The sequence below is a fragment of the Bos javanicus genome, chromosome 3 (assembly GCF_032452875.1).
Source record: "Bos javanicus breed banteng chromosome 3, ARS-OSU_banteng_1.0, whole genome shotgun sequence".
Lineage (NCBI taxonomy): Eukaryota > Metazoa > Chordata > Mammalia > Artiodactyla > Bovidae > Bos > Bos javanicus.
Genome location: NC_083870.1, coordinates 27,897,706 through 27,916,014, shown reverse-complemented (window position 1 = coordinate 27,916,014; position 18,309 = coordinate 27,897,706). Strand labels below are relative to the sequence as shown.

At 46.4% G+C, this 18,309-nt stretch overlaps 1 protein-coding gene across 1 annotated transcript in view; it reads right to left on the bottom strand.

Annotated features, from left to right (window-relative positions):
• The window catches only part of CASQ2 (calsequestrin 2), a 70,509-nt gene that overhangs the window by 5,849 nt on the left and 46,351 nt on the right, over nt 1-18,309 (bottom strand). Inside the window, exon 8 of the mRNA XM_061410245.1 lies at nt 12,419-12,473. Within this exon, the coding sequence (XP_061266229.1) occupies nt 12,419-12,473 (55 nt within the window). The remainder of the gene's footprint in view (nt 1-12,418; nt 12,474-18,309) is intronic.

Sequence of the window (18,309 nt, the reverse complement as noted above, 5' to 3'; positions counted from 1 at the left end):
GTGCCAGTGTGTATATGTTTGTGTGTACAAGTCCAGGTGCTGGAAAAAGCACGCCCATGTGTCCACATATAAAAGCTCCATGATTTCAGGGAATCCCAGAATATAGGGGACTCATGGTTTGTTTTAGAATAAAACTCAGGAAAATGGAAAGACCTCAGAGTCTCTTGGTGAACCCTCTGGTGCAAGAGCCCTAGGACAGAGAAGACTGTAAGGAGGCCTCACTGAGTTCTCTGGGGGGATACAGATGAGGTTGAGGGGAGATGGATCTGAAGAGGCCCAGCAATTGGGATGAAGGGGACCAGTGATGACTTAGTAGCTCAGACGGTAAAGCATCTGCCTGCAATTCATGAGACCTGGGTTCAATCCTGAGTAGGGAAGATACCCTGGAGATGGCAATCCACTCCAGTATTATTGCCTGGAAAATTCCATGGACAGAGGAGTCTGACAGGCTGTACAGTCCATGGGGTTGCAAAGAGTTGGATATGATTGAGTGACTAACACACACAGATACAAGGAAGACCTGTCCCCATGCTGGGTGGACCACATACTGGAAAAGAAATCTACGGCATTCAATCAATTTGGCTTCCCTGTGGCTCAGACAGTAAAAAATCTGCCTGCAATGCACGAGACAGGGATTCCATCCCTGGGTCAGAAAGACCCCCTGGAGAAGAAAAATGGCTATCCTCTCCAGTATTCTTCCCTGGAGAATTTCAAGGACAGAGGAGCCTGGTGGGCTATAGTCCATGGGGTCGCAAAGAGTTGGACATGACTGAGCAACTAACACCACCAGTCAGTTTGAACCCCTCTCTGCAGCCTCTGTTGAACACACCTCTCCTCTCTCCAGGCACCCTAGCCTTTGTTTGGCTACCTGGGACCTCTTGGGAAAGTATTTTCCCTGCACTTCCTCTTCCCTAATACACTCTAGGCAAAATGCACACTATTTTTAGCAGCTCTGCTTTGAGTGAGTGTAGTCTTTTTTTTTAAGTGTGGCTGCTGCTGCGGCTGCTGCTAAGCTGCTTCAGTCGTGTCCGACTCTGTGGGACCCCATAGACGGCAGCCCACCAGGCTCCGCCGTCCCTGGGATTCTCCAGGCAAGAACAGTGGAGTGGGTTGCCATTTCCTTCTCCAATGCATGAAAGTGAAAAGTGAAAGTGAAGTCGCTCAGTCGTGTTGGACTCTTCGCGACCCCATGGACTACGGCCCACCAGGCTCCTCTGTCCATGGGATTTTCCAGGCAAGAGTACTGGAGTGGGGTGCCATCACCTTCTCCTTAAGTGTGGCTAAATCATACTAAAGATTCAGAGTGGACCCCTCAGCCCTTGTTACCTGGAAGGCAGAGCTACCTCTAGCAGAGAAGAGGGTCTTTATGGCCTGCAGCCCTATCCTGCAGAGATCTGGGTGGTCTGGGTGATTTTTCCATCTATCCTCTGAATTGTATGACAAATTAGACTGTATGACAGAGATGGATGGGGTTTTGTGCTTTAGAGTTTAACATCTATCACTGTAGGGGTGGGAGTGGAGGTGGGACTATTCCTCCTGCTGCCTGCAGGTGTGGCTGAGAAGGTCCCTCCAGAGTGCCATTGGCTGCTGCTACCTGGACACTATGAATCTGCCTTCTCTGGGCGTGTCGATGTGTCACAGGACAGGGACTATGGTGCCACCTGGGTTATCTCTGAGTTTATGTATCATCAAATACACAGACTGCACTGGGGGGTTTTTCCTCAAGAGCTTCAGTCACCACTTTCAGCAGCCGAGAAGAGATGGATGGCTACAAATAAGGTGCGGCTGCCAGTACTCTGGAAAGCAAGAATCACATGTGACAAATCAGAAATTCACAGAGAAGATGAAATTCAACAACACAGTCCGGAATTCATGTAGAAGGTAAAGCTGAAGTGCAGAAGACTGACTGACGTAAGGGAAGGCAGAAACAGGTCTAGGTACAAGTGTAGAGGAAGAAGATCTGAACGGAAGCCGAACACACAAGATGGCACTGCTCGTTTCTGATGGAAAACCCACATATCACGATTTATAAATAGGAATGTACATACAGGGACATTTCTGTTTCAGAGCAGGTTTGGAGATAAAAAGAGAAAGATTGAAGGAACAAAAATTGGGTCCTGCAAGAAAAATCAAATGATCTGGAGTTTTTACGTAAACAAGATAAGTCAAAATTGTGGTTTAATGCTTGTTTTTAAAAATACAGAAAGGTTTTTTTTGTGAGGAGAATATTCTTTGTGCCTATGGAGGAGCGAGGACAGCTCAAAAAACATGCCTCAAATAAATTAACAAATGAGTTGCCATTAACGTTGGGAAGTTTCATCCAGAGTCAAGGGCAGTTTTTGACATTCCGGATGATGTATTCTGTAATGGGCTACTCCCTCTGCATCCCTGAATATTTCCAAGAACAGAACCTGTTCTTCAGGGAGGCAGCCCAGCTTGATTCTTAAACATGTGGACCCTTGGGCCAAACGGTCCAAATCCTGGGTCTGCTGTTTGGAGTGTGACTTAGGGCAAGTCATTTAATGTCTTGGTTTCTTGTCTGTAAAAGGGGGATGATAACAATAGTACCGATTTTGTGGACTGATTATTAGTTACATGAGTTAGTGTCTATAGCACTTAGATGATGCCTGACACAAAGTAAGGCTTAGTTATGATTCTTCTGAAATTCTCTGACATTCTTCTGCCTGAATACGAGGAACCTGGCTGTTCATCTGTTTATCCAGTGCTTATGTCTTAAGTGCAATGATCTGGGCACAAGGGTGGGCTAGATACAGTTTTGGACCCATGTGGCAGAGAAGACATTTTCCTGTGCAGTTACCCCAGGAGGTGGTATATCATAGAGTGATTCCTTCTGGTCCCTGTTGCTGATTGAAGGCTGCAGGGGTGGCTACAGCAGCTGCTATGACTATGAGAACCTTGCCTCAGTGCAGGATTAAAGCAAGGTGTACTTACTTTGTTTTAAAGTCATTAGGTTAATTTTTATATTCCTGATCCAAGGCTCACAAGCCCTATTTACCTCCATTAATCCCCAGCCTGAAATCCTTGTTGGAATGAATTCTCATTCATCTGTGAAAGCAGAATTAAGACAGCCACACTGCCCTCATATGTATTTAGTCACTAAAATTTTAACTTACAAGTTCAGTTTCTTCTTAGGGACCACTTCTGTTTCGTTTTAAAACAGGTGTCCTGGAAAAGGGACACATCCACTGTGGATCCCTCTTTTTGACCAAGAAGGCAGGTGTTGGGAGCCATATTTCACTTTCATAATTCAATGTTAAGCACAAGACTAGTTCACAGTTGCAACTATATGAATGAATGAATGAATGAGTTTGAAATTAATGAACATTTTCTTATCAATGATATACCCAGCTTAGAGGCCTTTTAAGACTGTAACCATGTATTTCTCAAAAAGAATAGCCTGTAATTCTTTTTTAAAAGGTAGATTAAGAAAAAAGAGGAAATATTATTGAGATTTATAGACTAGCAGTTATTTCAGCATTGAAAGTAAAGAGCTATTCTCTGTGGTCATTAGTTAGAGAAGCCACTATTCTCAAAGCCAGAAGGGATTCCCAAATATCCCACATATCCAGGCAGGTGTATAGATAGCCCCACCCAGAACATTGGTCTGTCTTCTCTCTTGAATGTTTCCAGCACTGAGACCCTCTGGCCTCCCTAAAGGTCTAGTACAGAATCAGTAACCCAGACAGCCAAGAGTTGTTTTCTTTCATCAAACTGAAATTTCCTTTTTTCTCAAGAAGTCTTCTTCCTTTAAGCACACAGGGTATTGTTCTTTATATGCAGGAAGCCTGCGATCATGTTGCCCAACCTTGATTTTACCAGTATTTCTCAAGCGTTTACTGGCTACTGGCTGTTAAGTACTTTTGCATTTAATCTTTGTATCTAGTCCTGATGAAGGGTAGGAAGATGTTATTATCTCCATTTTAAAGAGGATGAAATTCAGATGCAGGGAGAGTGCCTGATTTGCCCAGCATCTCACACCAGCAAGTGGCAGAGCCAGGATTCTAACTCAGGTCTTTGGTCTACACCTCAGGTTCTGTTTCCATAGTCCATAGTGTGTGGTCTCCACACACTGACCCAAACTGCTGCATCTTCTTGCTCAAGTCTGTGCTTGAGATTCGAGCACCAGGAGTGAAAGCATCCGCGTGAGGGAGCGAGGGCATGGGCAGTGGGAGACACGTGGGTGGACCTGGGGGCTGGTGGGCTGGCCTTTGCCTCCCACTTCCCCAGTAGTCACGGTCCCCTTCCCCTCTTTCTAGTCTGCAGCTGAGCCACAGCCTGTTCAGTTGGCTGTCAGTGATTTCCCTGAGTGTGCCTGGAATCTCAGAGCTGGATCCAAATAAAGAAGAGGGGCCAATGGTAAAGAATGCAAGTAATGGAGATGCAGACACAGAGATCAGACTATGGACACAGGCGAGGGGGAGGATGGAGAGGGTGAGATGAATGGAGAGAGTAGTATGGAAGCATAAACACTACCATATTTAATATATATATGTGGCTATGTTAATTGCTCAGTCAGGTCCGACTCTTTGCAACCCCACGGACGGTGGCCCACCACGTACCTCTGTCCATGGGATTCTCCAGGCAAGAATACTGGAGTGGGTTGCCATTCCCTTCTCTAGGGGATCTTTCCGACCCAGGGAATGAACCCAGTCTCCTGAATTGCAGGCAGATTCTTTACCATCTGAGCTACCAAAGAAGCCCATGTAAAATAGGTAGCCAATGGACATTTGCTGTTTGATTCAGGGAACTCAAACTGGGCTCTGTAACAGATAACATATGTACATACGTGTGGGCTAAGTCGCTTCAGTTGTGCGCAACTCTTCGCAACCCCATGGACTGTAGCCTGCCAGGCTCCTCTGTCCATGGGATTTTCCAGGCAAGAATACTGGAGTGGATTGCCATTTCCTTCTCCAGGGGATCTTCCCAACCCAGGATCAAACCCTCATCTCTCACGCCTTCTGCATTGGCAGGTGGGTTCTTTACCACTAGCACCATCTGGGAAACCCCGGACATATGTACAACTATGGCTAATTCATGTTGATGTATGGCAGAAACCAAACCAATATTGTAAAGCAATTATCTTTCAATTAAAAATAAATGAATTAAAAAAAAAAACAATAAACCAGATGCAGGTTTGATCCCTGGATCAGGAAGATCCCCTGGAGGAGGAAATGGCAACCCACTCCAATATTCTTGCCTGGGAAACTCCATGGACAGAGGAGCCTGCTGGGCTACAGTCCATGGTGTCACAAAGAGTAGGACATGACTGAGCACACATACATGCACGCCCGATGCAGTGAGAGCTCTGATTCCTTCCCTGCCAGACGAGACTGGACCCTGAGATCCCACGACCCAGAGCCTAGGGCTCAGGCTGAGCCAGGTTTCCCACGGTGAGCAGGAGGCCTCTGGGAATCACATCTTTATGGGAGGAGACGATGATCATTATGCTTTCCTCCTTCCCAGGCAGGGAGGGCCTGGTGGGAATGAGGCTGCACAAGCCCTGGGGGACCAGTTCCAGGCCAGTTCCAGCCGTGCTAGAAGCCAGGGCCTGTCTGGCAGACACTTGTGTGTCTCAGACCCAGCAAGGGCCCCACAGTAACAGGTCCAGGCCTTCTGCACGCTGCCCACCAGGCCCTCACACTGTCCTCCTGACCCATCCTCAGGGGCTGGCGGTGCTCATCCCATAAATACGCTGGAGACACCCCCGCCCCCACATTGCTACCCCAGGTGCAGTTATGGGACTCGGAGTCTCGCTCCTGGAGACAGGCCTAGGCTTGGGGAACCGGGCTGGATGGCGAAGTCCTGTGACTATTGCTTCTGAGGGAGGTGACACAAATAAGCAGGCATCACGTGGCTTGCAGGTTGTGTCTGGACTTAGAAGACCCTGCACAGGTCACTTAACCTCTCTGGGACTTCTATCTCAACTGACAATGGAGAAAAGAGCTTCCCTGTGACCTTGGGGGCTTGTTGATAAAAATGATACTATTGTTATCATGCCAGGCACTTGCAGAAGAGACTGCAAAGATTTTCCCTGTCTTCTTTCTTTCCCACTCCATTAGCATTTAATTCATGTCAAGTGTTCTTCACTATGTTCATCCTTCGTTAGTAGGAGGGCTCCTGGTGTCATTGGGCAGGTATATCCTGTGTGCCCACATGTATCAGATCCAGGGCCAGATGCCGGGACACAGAGGTGTGGAGGGCAGTCACCTGAGAGGTCTCCTTTCAGAGGCCCACTCAGTGCGTAAGCAGCAGCGTGGCGTCTGAACCTGGGCCCTTTGGGAGCCATGGGAGACAAAGTTGAGAGCATGTCCCTGACAAGGTGAGTCACTCAGTCAGCTGTTAGATGGGGGCCATGGTATGGGCCCCACAGTCCTGAGCTGGCCCCTGAGGCATTAGCATACCCTATCAGTCCTTACCATGGCGCTCCTCCTCTCTGTCTCCTAGCTCTTGTGTGTGTGCATATGTGCTAAGTCGCTTCAGTCGTGTCCGCCTCTTTGCAACTGTGGTCTGTCAGGCTCCTCTATCCATGGGATTTCCCAGTCGAGAATACTAGAGTGGGTTGCCATGCCCTTCTCCAGAGGATCTTCCTGACCCAGGGATCGAACCCTCGTCTCTTATGTCTCCTGCATTGGCAGGTGGGTTCTTTACTACCAGCGCCATCTGGGAAACCCGAGCTCTTGGGGTCGGGAACTGGTGGGCAAGGCAAAGGGTACAGGAGCAGAGGTGGCGGTTACAGTCCAGGGCCTGGGGCTGGACTGCCTGGGTTGGAATCCCAGTTCTAGCACTGATTAGTCATATGACCGAGGGATGCTGCTTAATGTCTCCATACCTTTGTTCCCTAACTGCATATCAGGGAAGATGATAATGACAGTACCTATTGCTTACAAGGGCTTCCCTGGTGGCTCAGTGGTAAAGAATCTGCTTGCAATGCAGGAGACATGAGTTCAGTCCCTGGGTTGGGAAGATCCCCTGGAGAAGGAAATGGCAACCCACTCCAGTAGTCTTGCCAGGGAAATTCCTTGGACAGAGGAGCCTGATGGGCTACAGTCCATGGAGTCGCAAAGAGCCAGACACACGATTTAGCGACTGAACGATGATGACTACCTATAAGCACAGGGCTGCTGTGAAGATGAAATATGCAGATATTTCAGTGCTTGGAACTATATTTAGCAAGAACTGCATTTTAAATTTGATCAAATTTAAATTTGGAAGCTCAATTAAGCAGTCAGTCTTCCTATTTGAGGCAACTAGTGTCAAAAACATTTTACAAGAACCTGAGGCTGTTGAAACTCAGTTGGAACAAGGGCTTGGACCCTTGCACTAGGGGCCGCTCACTGGTTGTATTCCATAGGCTCAGACAGCAGCCTCAGTGCATCTCAGTGCATCTCCAGCTTGTTAGTGCTGATGTCCCCGGTGCCCATATCCATCCAGCATGAGCTCACGTAGAAATGCCACTTTGTGACCCTTTCATCCAGTGCTCTAAAGATGTCAGCCTGATGCAGACACCTCTGGGGGCGGCAGGGGGGATGGATCATTTTCACACCTGTCAAACAGTAGATCTGGCTGCATTCTGAGCGCAAGAGCTGAGAGGAGGCTGTGGAAGAGGAAGCCGGGCAGCACCACAGGGCACTGGGCAAGACCAGAGAGCTGTAAAGGTCATTTCCAGCCAGGCCTGCCTGCAGTCACAACCGGGGGGAGAGCTCACCGCAGAAGAGATCTAGCAGTTGTGCTCAGGGCCAGAGAGCAGGCAGGGTCTGCAATCCCTGAACACAAGTCCTCAACTGGGACTGTCAGAACCGCTGGGAGAGTCCTTGAGAGACAGGTCACTCGGAGAGACCTTTATTACTGCTGCTGCTGAATAATTGTAGATTCCAAATCTGGGAGCATCAGTGGGGAGGTAGTTTTCTTCATTGATTGGGCTGTCAAGCTTCCAGGTGGCTCCTTTCTCCTCACTCCCTCTTCTTTTTCTTGCTCTCTTGGCTCCCACCTCCCCCATCCCTTGCTCAGAGCCCGCAGCTGGCTGGGGCGACCCCAGGGAGGTAGTGTGGTTGGGTGGACAGTGCCCAAAGGAGCCATCCAGAAATCTAAACTCCTGTGCCTGCTATGCCTCTAACATGCCATCTTGAGTGCTTCACTGAACTTCTTTGGGTCTTTTCAAATGTTGGAGGTGCAGAGGGTGGTAAAGGACAGCGGAGAGGAAGGAGGGCAGGCTAAACAGTCACTCAGACTCTGCAGGGTAGTAATTCTGAAAGATGGGTAGACACGAAGTAGGGCTTTGTGTTTCAGGGTGGGGCTATGCACCCAGTCAGCGCTCAGTTTAATTCCAGATCCACTGCTCCCCAGCAAGTCAGCTGCTCTGGGCCTCCTCGACTTCATCAGTTGTAAAAATAAAAGTAGTACCTCCCACATGGGGTTACTTCATCTAAGAATACAATAAGTCACCATCATCCTCATCTTTATCAGAATCACGATGTAGTCAGAGGTCAAGACAGCTTGCCAGAATTTGAATCTTGGCTTGAATACAGCAAGTGATTTGGGCAAGTCATTTAACCCTTAAGAATCACTTTTCTCATCTGATGCTGGGGGGATCATCATCTTGCATATATCACATGGTGGCTTTAAGGACCAAATAGGACCACCTCCATAAAGCCCAGAGCACACTTCCTCCAGACTCTTAGCTCTTTAAGAGACCTGTACTATTTTCTTTGGTGACTGGGTAGGGGTTTTGTTGGTGCAATGGGCCCCGCGGAGTTTGTTAGCAAGAGCAGCTATATCAGGAAGTACTGTCTGGGTAGGAATGAAATTCCTAGTCCTGCAGCCAGGCCCCTCTGCCCTGGTTACACATCAGTGACCTGCAGTAATGACTGACTAGTCGCAGAGTCAGGAACTTTCACGGAAAAGTCTTTCTCTTTCCCAGCCCTGAGCGGGCCAGTCCCCCACCCCCTCCCTGAGGAAAGATGCTGTGAGCCCATCCTCCCTCCCCAACCTCCACCCCCAGTGCATTTCTTCCAGCTTCCCAGTAACAAGCCCCAGCATGGGCTCCTGTGGGGCAAGACAAGGCTTCAGGCCCAGGGATATTTGCGCAGGGAGGAGGTGGAAGTAGTTTCAGGAGCTTGATTCATTACAGCAGCAATCTCGGTCAAACAGGTTCCTGCAGCTTCTCCGAGGCCTCTTTGTTCCATTGTTCCAGAGAGCCAGACAGGCCTCCCCACAATCCTGGGAGGGGGCAGGGGGTGGGAAAGGAAGCCCCCTGGAGTCTCGCCAGCAGGCTGCTGCTGATGGCCATTTCATCTCTGTTCACACAACACCAGGGATCCCATTCGGTTTGATTATAGCTTGTAAACCTTGGGCAACTGGCTTCTTTGCTATTTTCTTCTCCAGGGGCTGGGGGTAGCCAGAATTGTGGAAAAAAGCTGGAAACGTACTGATATTTTTTTTGGACACAGATTAGGTTTCCTTGAAGAGTTTTCCCAAATCTGCAAGTCAATGATGGGAAAACTGGGACACGAGTGAACATTCCAAAAAATTAATGAAAAAAATGGGAAGGAAGCTTTCAGATAATTTGGAGCATAAATTTGTTTTTCATACAGAGGAATATTATTTGACCCTAAAAAGGAATGAATTATTGATGCATACCACATACAGATGAATATGGAAAACATTATGGTAAGTGAAAGATGCTAGGTACAAAAGGCTACATATTACATGACTTCATTTACATGAACTATCCAGAACAGTCAAATCCCTAGAGACAGAAAGTACATTGAGTTGTTGCCAGCGGGTGGAGGAAAAGGGAATAGGAGTGGCTGCTAATTGAGATGAGATTTTTTTGAGATGATGAAAGTGTTCTGGAATTAGATAGTGGTGATGTTTGCACAACTTTGTGAATATAGTAAAACTGCTGAATTGCACACTTAGGAAAGGTGAACCTTAGGGACTTCCATGGTGGCCCAGTGGCTAAGACTCAGTGCTCCCAGTGCACAGGCGGGTTCGATCCCTGGTCAGGGAACTAGATCCCACATGCTGCCACTAAGAGTTCGCAGGTCACAACTAAGACCCAGGGTAGCCAAATACATAAATATTTAAAGAACAGTGTATCTTATGGTATGTGAGTTATACCTCAATTTTAAAAATTGCATGATAAAACCATCTGGGTTTCAGTTTGTAAGAAACTGTGGAGGCTGACAGTGTTTTACCAAAGAAACAAAATGCTGTTCAGATAGTGACGAGCTGGGCTCGGTCTCAGCCAGTCATCAGCATATCTAATCATCTGCTTACAGGTATTTATTAAGCACCTACTCTGTCAAGGCACAGACAAGAACCAGGTATATATTGATGAATGGGACAACCGTCCCCTCTTTGTGGCCTCCTACTAGCTCATTGTGCCCTCTTCAGCAGTTTGTTGAACTTCTCTGACCCGCTACTTCCTTATCTGTCTTTATGAATGAATATATGAGAGGCTGAGGCAAATGCCATACAAATGTATCTTACCCGGAACAGTGGTTCCCAAACCCCACAGGGCATCAGCACTTGGCTCAGAGCTTGTTTCAGTCAGTCCCAGGTGGCTCAGTGGCACTGTTGGGTTGGGAAACCCTGCCCAGGCACCTCATCGCCTGGCTGCTTAGCCATCCTAAAGGAAGTTCCCTGCCTTCTCTGGTTGTGTTTTGGATTGCCCCAAGTCTTCCAAAACACACTTCACAATCACCGCTTACCCTTCCCTTTGGGAAACTTTATTTACAGAGCACTGCTGTAGGAATCCAGAATTTCACCACCTGCAAAATTAATTTTTCCTGCCCTTCACTCTCCACTGGTGTTAAAAAGAGTGAAACCAGGAAGAACTTGACCAGCTTAACACCCATTTATAGGGTCATTTTGTACTTTAGAAATAAGCTGCTTGTTTTGCCCAGTTCTCATTATTTGGTGGAATATTTTCTATGAAATTTCCCAAGCATAGACAATATTTTGCAGACCAAAGGATACACAGTTGTTATTTTAAGGTAGGATTGTAATTCATATAGGCTAGATCACAACATTGGTAAATGAAGTTTAAATGTGAACAGAAATTTACCTCCCTCCTCCTATACACAGGGGCTTCCCTGGTAGCTCAGCTTCAATGCAGGAGACCCTGGTTCCATTCCTGGGCTGGGAAGATCCCCTAGAGAAGGGATAGACTACCCACTCCAGTATTCTTGGGCTTCCCTGGTGGCTCAGACAGTAAAGAATCTGCCCACAATGTGGGAGACCAGGGTTAGATCTCTGGGTTGGGAAGATCCCCTGAAGGAGGGCATGGCAAACCACTCCAGTATTCTTGCCTGGAGAATCCCCATGGACAGAGAAGCCTGGTGGGCTACAGTCTTTGGGGTCGCAGAGTTGGACACGACTGAGCGACTAAGCATAGCACCCACATACACATCCTTAAAGCCAGGATGTTTTAACATCCTCCTCCTTAGTCCTCAGTGCTTCTTAATAGGCAGCTAGGCAGAATGAGGTTCATACTCACTTGTGCTGTGCTTAGTCGCTCAGTAGTGTCCAGTTCTTTGCGACCCCACGGACTGTAGCCTGCCAAGGCTCCTCTGTACATGAGATTGTCCAGGCAAGAATACTGGAGTAGGTTGTCATTTCCTTCTCCAGGGTCATACTCTCTTGCTGCTGCTGCTGCTAAGTCGCTTCAATCATGTCCAACTCTGTACGACCCCATAGATGGCAGCCCACCAGGCTCCCCCGTGCCTGGGATTCTCCAGGCAAGAACACTGGAGTGGGTTGACATTTCCTTCTCCAATGCATAAAAGTGAAAAGTGAAAGTGAAGTCGCTCAGTTGTGTCCGACTCTTGGCGACCGCATGGACTGCAGCCCACCAGGCTCCTCCGTCCATGGGATTTTCCAGGCAAGAGTACTGGAGTGGAGTGCCATTGCCTTCTCCGGCATACTCTCTTGCTGCTGCTGCTAAGTTGCTTCAGTCGTGTCCGACTCTGTGCGACCCCAGAGACAGCAGCCCACCAGGCTCCCCCGTCCCCAGGATTCTCCAGGCAAGAACACTGGAGTGAGTTGCCATTTCCTTCTCCAATGCATGAAAGTGAAAAGTGAAAGTGAAGTTGCTCAGTCGTGTCCGACTCTTAGCGACCCCATGGACTGTAGCTCACCAGGCTCCTCCATCCATGGGATTTTCCAGGCAAGAGTACTTGAGTGAGGTGCCATTGCCTTCTCCCGCATACTCTCTTAGCTGTGTGCATATTTGAATGTGGAATCATCCCTAACAGGCTACCACCAGGGGGCGTTCGTTACCTTGAGGTTTGCGGAAGACCGGAAATGACGGAAGAAAGGGTGAGGGCTGACAAAGGAGAGAGGTCAGTTTTGGCTTAAGGTGTGTAAGAGTGGGGATGGGGTGTAGGGTTCCTACCTGGGTCACTCCTCTCCGCAAAGGCCACAATATGGATTCCGTTCAAGTCATCTTCCTGTGGGAGAGAAGAATCAAAGTTACTCTCTTGGGTGGAAAGATACCAGGGAGTGAGTCCTGGACAGACTCAGAGGCTGGAATGAATATGGGAGGCGGTGGAGCGGGGTGGACGCAGGGGCATACATTCAGGAAGGGAATACTGATGAGCCGCGGGGAAGACTGTGGAGTTTAATCAATGGGTTTGCAAGACAGGAAAACACCAACCACACACAGACATTAGCATGAAAAGGGCCTCACTCCCGTGGGCTGGAGGATCCAGGAGAGCAGCAGTAAAAGGCAAAATGAGGAAGAATGTGAGTTTGGTTCATCAGGAGCTCCGAGAGCCACAAAGCATTCTGGACACACCTCCGCCAGTGCATGTGTCAGTCTGTGTTTCAGGAATTCACCGCCAGCAAATATAATCAGCGATATACCAGATTATAGAAACTTCCGAATGCTGCTAACAGATCCTGAAAATGTCCTCAAACAGGTAGCAGACAAGACTCTATGAGATAAGTGAGGATGTGGGTCTGTTTTGTTCACACAAGAATCTACACCTGTGTAGTGCTTTTGTTAAAGACATCTCTTATTGAAGAAGCAGAACCTGTGTGGTCAGTAAGGGGCGCTTTGCTGTGAGTGATCTCCCAAGTTGTTTCCTTGGGGTCCTTTCTGCTTGCCAAAGCAGGATAGATCCTGAGAGTGGGCAGCTGCAGGAAAACTCTGGAATTTAGACTTAGGGAAAGTTGAGGGTGTGACAGTAAAAGTGTGTGTGGAGGTTGGAATGGGGTAGAGAATCTAGAGAGAGTATTTCAAATCCATGGGCAACCAAGTGCATCTCGTGTTTCTCTGTCTGAGCAGAAAGGACCATATATGCACCCTGTGTCTCTGCACTGATTATTCCTGCAGAAGGAGCAGCAGGAGCTTGGAGGGGCCCCTCTTATGAGAAATGTGAGCCTCAGGAGACCTGGCGAGGAAGCCGTGTGAGAATGGGGCACCAGGGACAAATCTAAGTGAATATGATTATCGCTGACACCGGCCGAGGGATTCACTGTGCCCTGAATGTCATATTGGAATCATCCTAGGGGAAAAAAAAAAAAAAACTCTAGGCATCTCAAACCTCTCATGATCTCTGTTTCCATTTCAGTTGATTTTAATGCTGGTGCAATCCTATCTAAATGCTAATTTTTTTTCCTTTGAGTTTGGAATGGACAAAAACCTCCAAATGGTCTAAGAGAGATTACATGGAAAATATTATTATTAAAAACAAGAGAGTGGGCACTGCCATGGTCAGACTCTGGGGAATTGAATTTTACAGATATGTGTGTGCACACATACGTGAGTACAGGTTTATTACACAAATCTGACGGCAACCAGAAGGGGAGTCTGAGCTTTCCCTGTTTTACATTTGCTATTATCGCCAGACAGAATATCCTGATCAGTTCTCATTAGGCTACCCTGTGACTCTGTCTCCTGTCATCAGTTGGAAGTAAGCAGTGTTAACTCTAGGAAGAAGGCTTCATTTCTGTGTACCCTTCTACAGTGCATTTAGAAATTAGTTTTAGAATTAAGAATCCATGTTAATTTGCTAATATGGCTGTCACTCCCAGGCCTGCGATGGCCCCTGGATGAAGAACCATAACCCAGAGAAAGAGCCTTTTTCTTTATGGATCTCAAAGATTCAGCACACAAACCTGTATTGAATACCTGCAAAGAGGCAGTTGCTTTTCAGTGCCAGGTATTTTCCGTAATCTCACAGAGCAAGAATCCATGGTCAGGCCGGTAAATCAGGGCTACTCAGTGTAAATCCAATGTGCAAGGTGAGGGAAGAGCCAAGCTGACCATGCACTGGCCTGAGAACACCCCAGGGGCTTTCTCTGAACCCCACAGGCTTTGCTGTGCAGATCACGCAGTTAGTCATCACATTGCCTTGAAAATAACCTTTTTAATTGCACAAATCTCTCTCAACTGGATGGCAGGCTCTCTGAAGGAAGGGATTATGGCTTAAAATAATAATGATGGTGAAAATGGCAACAATGATATTTGCCACTTGCCACACAATGTATTGGTACTTTGTAAATACATTATTTCTGAATCTCAAAGTCTGATTCCTATTTAATGCTTCAAGAATTGAGTGACTTACCTAAAGCCATGGAGATGGTACATGACAACTGGGATTCAAGCCAGCTCTGTCTGACCCCAAAGTCCATTCCTTTTCTTTCTCAATGACGGGGTCGCAAATAGGCCACTGTGACATAAAACTGTTTTGGCTGAAGGCATCTGAATTCCTGAAATCCTTTATCTGCCTAAAAGCAGAGCCTCCCCAAGAACTCAGTTGTCATCACTCAGACAGACATTATCACAAAATTATCGTATCTGCCATCTATTCTCCTAAGGGCCCATTTATCATTCAAAAAAAGTCATTTTGTTCTCCCAGAAGTGCTCCTCTGCCCCCCACCCCACCCCCATTCCCCATTAAGATGGTGTATAAGCCCCTCCTTGAGTCACGTTTCTCCCATGCATGAATAGCTAATTAAATTTGTGGTTTTTACCTCTTGCCAATCTTTTATCAGTTTCATTTGCAGGGCCTAAGAAATAGACCTAAGAGGGTGGAGGAAAATTTTTCCTGACATGACCAACAAGAGAGAGAATGGGCTCTGCTAATCTATCGTCTCTCCACAGGCTTTGCAGAAGATGTTGCAAATGCTGGTCTTTCTTAAGTTGAAAGAGGCCAAGGAGGGGCTTTTAGGCCAAGTGTCTGAGCACCAGATCCCCCAAAGCAGTGGAAATTTGGGAGTTACTGTGATGACTACCTTAGTGTAGAGTTGCTAGCACTTTGTATGTCCCTCTGTCATAGCAGCAAACGTACTGGACTGGTGTTCTCTTATTACTGGGACTGTTTCGTCTACTCAACCCTGAATTCCTAAGGACAGGACAGCAATGCTTATTTTTATAACGTGATTAGCACAATGTAATAGGTTCTTCTTAATGTCTGTTGAATTTTTTTTTATAAAAAGAGTATAGTGATAAAAATCTTACATACCTCTTGAAGAAAATTAGCAAATATTAGAGATACCAAGGAGAAATGGAACATCAGTTACCCATCAATCAGATATTACCATTGTTCATATTTAACTGTTTCCTTCTAGTCTCTGTTGAACGTTTGCTCTCATGTTGAATGAAGAGATGCAGAGAGAAGAAAAATAGTTAAAACTGTGATTCCCTAACTAAGGGGCAATCAGTGATGTACGGGTTCCCTGGAGGAGATCCCTGGCCCCCTCTGGGAACGACTTTCCTGTTGCAACCAAGGGAAGATTCTTTCAGAAAGAACCGCTGAGTCCCAATTTTTGTGGGCTTTTGCTGAGGACTGTGGCTGACAAATGGCTAGGATGGAGGGCCGGTGGGGAGGCAGAGTCTCAAAGCAGAGGGACAAGTCAGCACTGAGTCTGGACACTCGCTGAATATTCTAAGTAAATAAATAGCTATCTGATTTACACACAGCAAATATTCCCAGTATTTTGGGAATAATAAGTTATATTTTCTGTGATTTACTGCTGTAAAAACCTGTACAGTTGGGGAGAGAAGCCAGTCAATGGTTGCTTTAGCCCTACCTGGTTTTTCTATTTTATTTAAATATCTTGCAATGTCTAAGCAAGTGGGTGTTGAAGATTAAGATTTTGAAGTTCACGAATTGGTCACTTTCCCCAGCCTGTGCAGTGTAAGTTGCTGTGGCCAAAGAGCCCCTGAAAGTGGGTACATGTGGATGGGATAGGGACCGAGTGGCTTCCCCAAGATCCTTCTGACAGTTTGATTTCTGTTCCTCTTTCAGGATGCGAAGATAACCCTGGGTGGCCTGTCCTGCCCTGTCTCCCTAGTTGGAGACTTGGATGAGGGGCTGGCTAGGGCTTCTGGGGATGTCATATGGATATTCCACGATGGGCTGTTGGAAAGGACTAAACCCTTCTGGTTGCCCTTTTCTCTGCCTGGTTGAATTCAATACACAGCCCCTTTCCAATTAGAAAGCAATTGAATATATACTAATGTGGAAAGTGTGAGCCATCACTTTTATTTTATAGTATAGCAAAAGCTATAACTTATTCATTAAGTGAAAAGAAAGCAGACTGGATTCCGGTGAAGCCAGATGGCAAACTTCCTTTCTGAATATCTGCCTCTGATACGGGAGAGGGAGTATTTCTTCAGAGCAGTGTGCAGGGGGGTGATTTGAGAGATGTCCATGATCAGAAGGAGGGGGCAGGACTGTCCTACAATGGTGATGTGGTTTTGGGTGGGATACTGCTCTCTCAGTGAGGAAAGGCCTGAGAGAAGGATTCTACAATTTTGCAGCGTTTCCCTTCCAGGAGCCTAGAGACTTATCTCTTAAGAATGAACAAAACAAGAATTAAAGATAAAGGCATAGCTGAACAGAACAGTAATAATCACTCTCAATTTGAAATGGTACCTTGTCTCATGAAAGACAAAGACAGACCAACAACCTATTCCAGATTAAAGGCAACTAAAAAACATAACAATCAAACACAAGCCTTGGATCAAAGTTTGGATCATTCGCCAGGAAAAAACAAATGTTTTCTCTTGCTATAGGATATTAGTGACGACTGGTCAATTTAAACATGGAATGGTATTAGTATTAACTTCCTGCTTTGGATAAGCATACTGTGATTCTGTGGGCATCGCGCGTGGCACTCGTAGTAAAGAACCTGCCTGCCTAAACGGGAGACGCAAGAGACTCTGGTTTGATTCCTGGGTCGGGAAGATTCCCTGGAGAAGGGCACGGCAACCCACTCCAGTATTCGTGCCTGGAGAATCCCATGGACAGAGGAACCCGACGGGCTAAGGTCCATAGGGTTACAAAGAATTGGATACGACTGAAGCAATTTTGCATGCATGCACACACTGATTATGTAAGAAAAAGTTCTTGTTTTTATACAACTTCTGAAGTGTTTAGGAGCAAAAGGGAATTGGGTCTGCTATTTACTCTCAAACAGTTCAGAAAAATTCTATATCAAGAGAATGTAATAAAGCCAAATGTTAACATTTGGGGAATCTGGCTAAAGAGGTCATGAAATTTGTTACACTGTTTTTTATAGGTCTGAAATTGTTTTAAGTGAAAGGTGAGAATATTTTTAAAAAGGAATATTATTTTTAAATCATTGTTATACCATTTTTGTTATTTTAAAATCCAATAACAAGACCTCCTAAATTTTGAAAGGTTTAAATATTAGGAAAAGACGTTTCTATTGTGCTGTGTTGCTCTTAAATAGTCCACTCCTCCAGACTGAATTATTTGCCTTTGGTGTGAAACGTTTGTTTTACCTTCAGATATCCAAAGAAGTTACATGCCAGTAAAACAGAGAGTGTCAAGTTACTCCATGATTCTGTTCAGCTGTCACTTTAGACTCTAAATTAGAGAATTAGTAAACACAGGCTTCCATGTTAATCTCTTTCTCCCTACCACCAACCCTTCTCTCCCTCTCCACCAAAATGTTGCCTTATGGGGACATGGTCCCCCGATATGTGCTGGAGAAAACAAGAGATTTGGTTCCAGGTGGTCTAAATTTAAGTCCCCAGATCTAATGCTTATTAGTTATATATCTTTGAGTAATTGATTTAATCTGTGTGATTGTCAGTTTTTCTAGGAAGCTAAAATACTACTTGTTTTATATCACTTTCCAGAACTGTTGAGAGATCCAAGGGGCACGTGAAATGCTTTGAAAACAGCTTCACAGACTTTGGTTGTGACTGTTTACTGAATTCTGGCCCTCTTTATAGTGCTAACCCACCTGACATATTGTCTGACACAGACCTCGGGGACAATCTGACTTGGCACTTTTCAGTGCCTT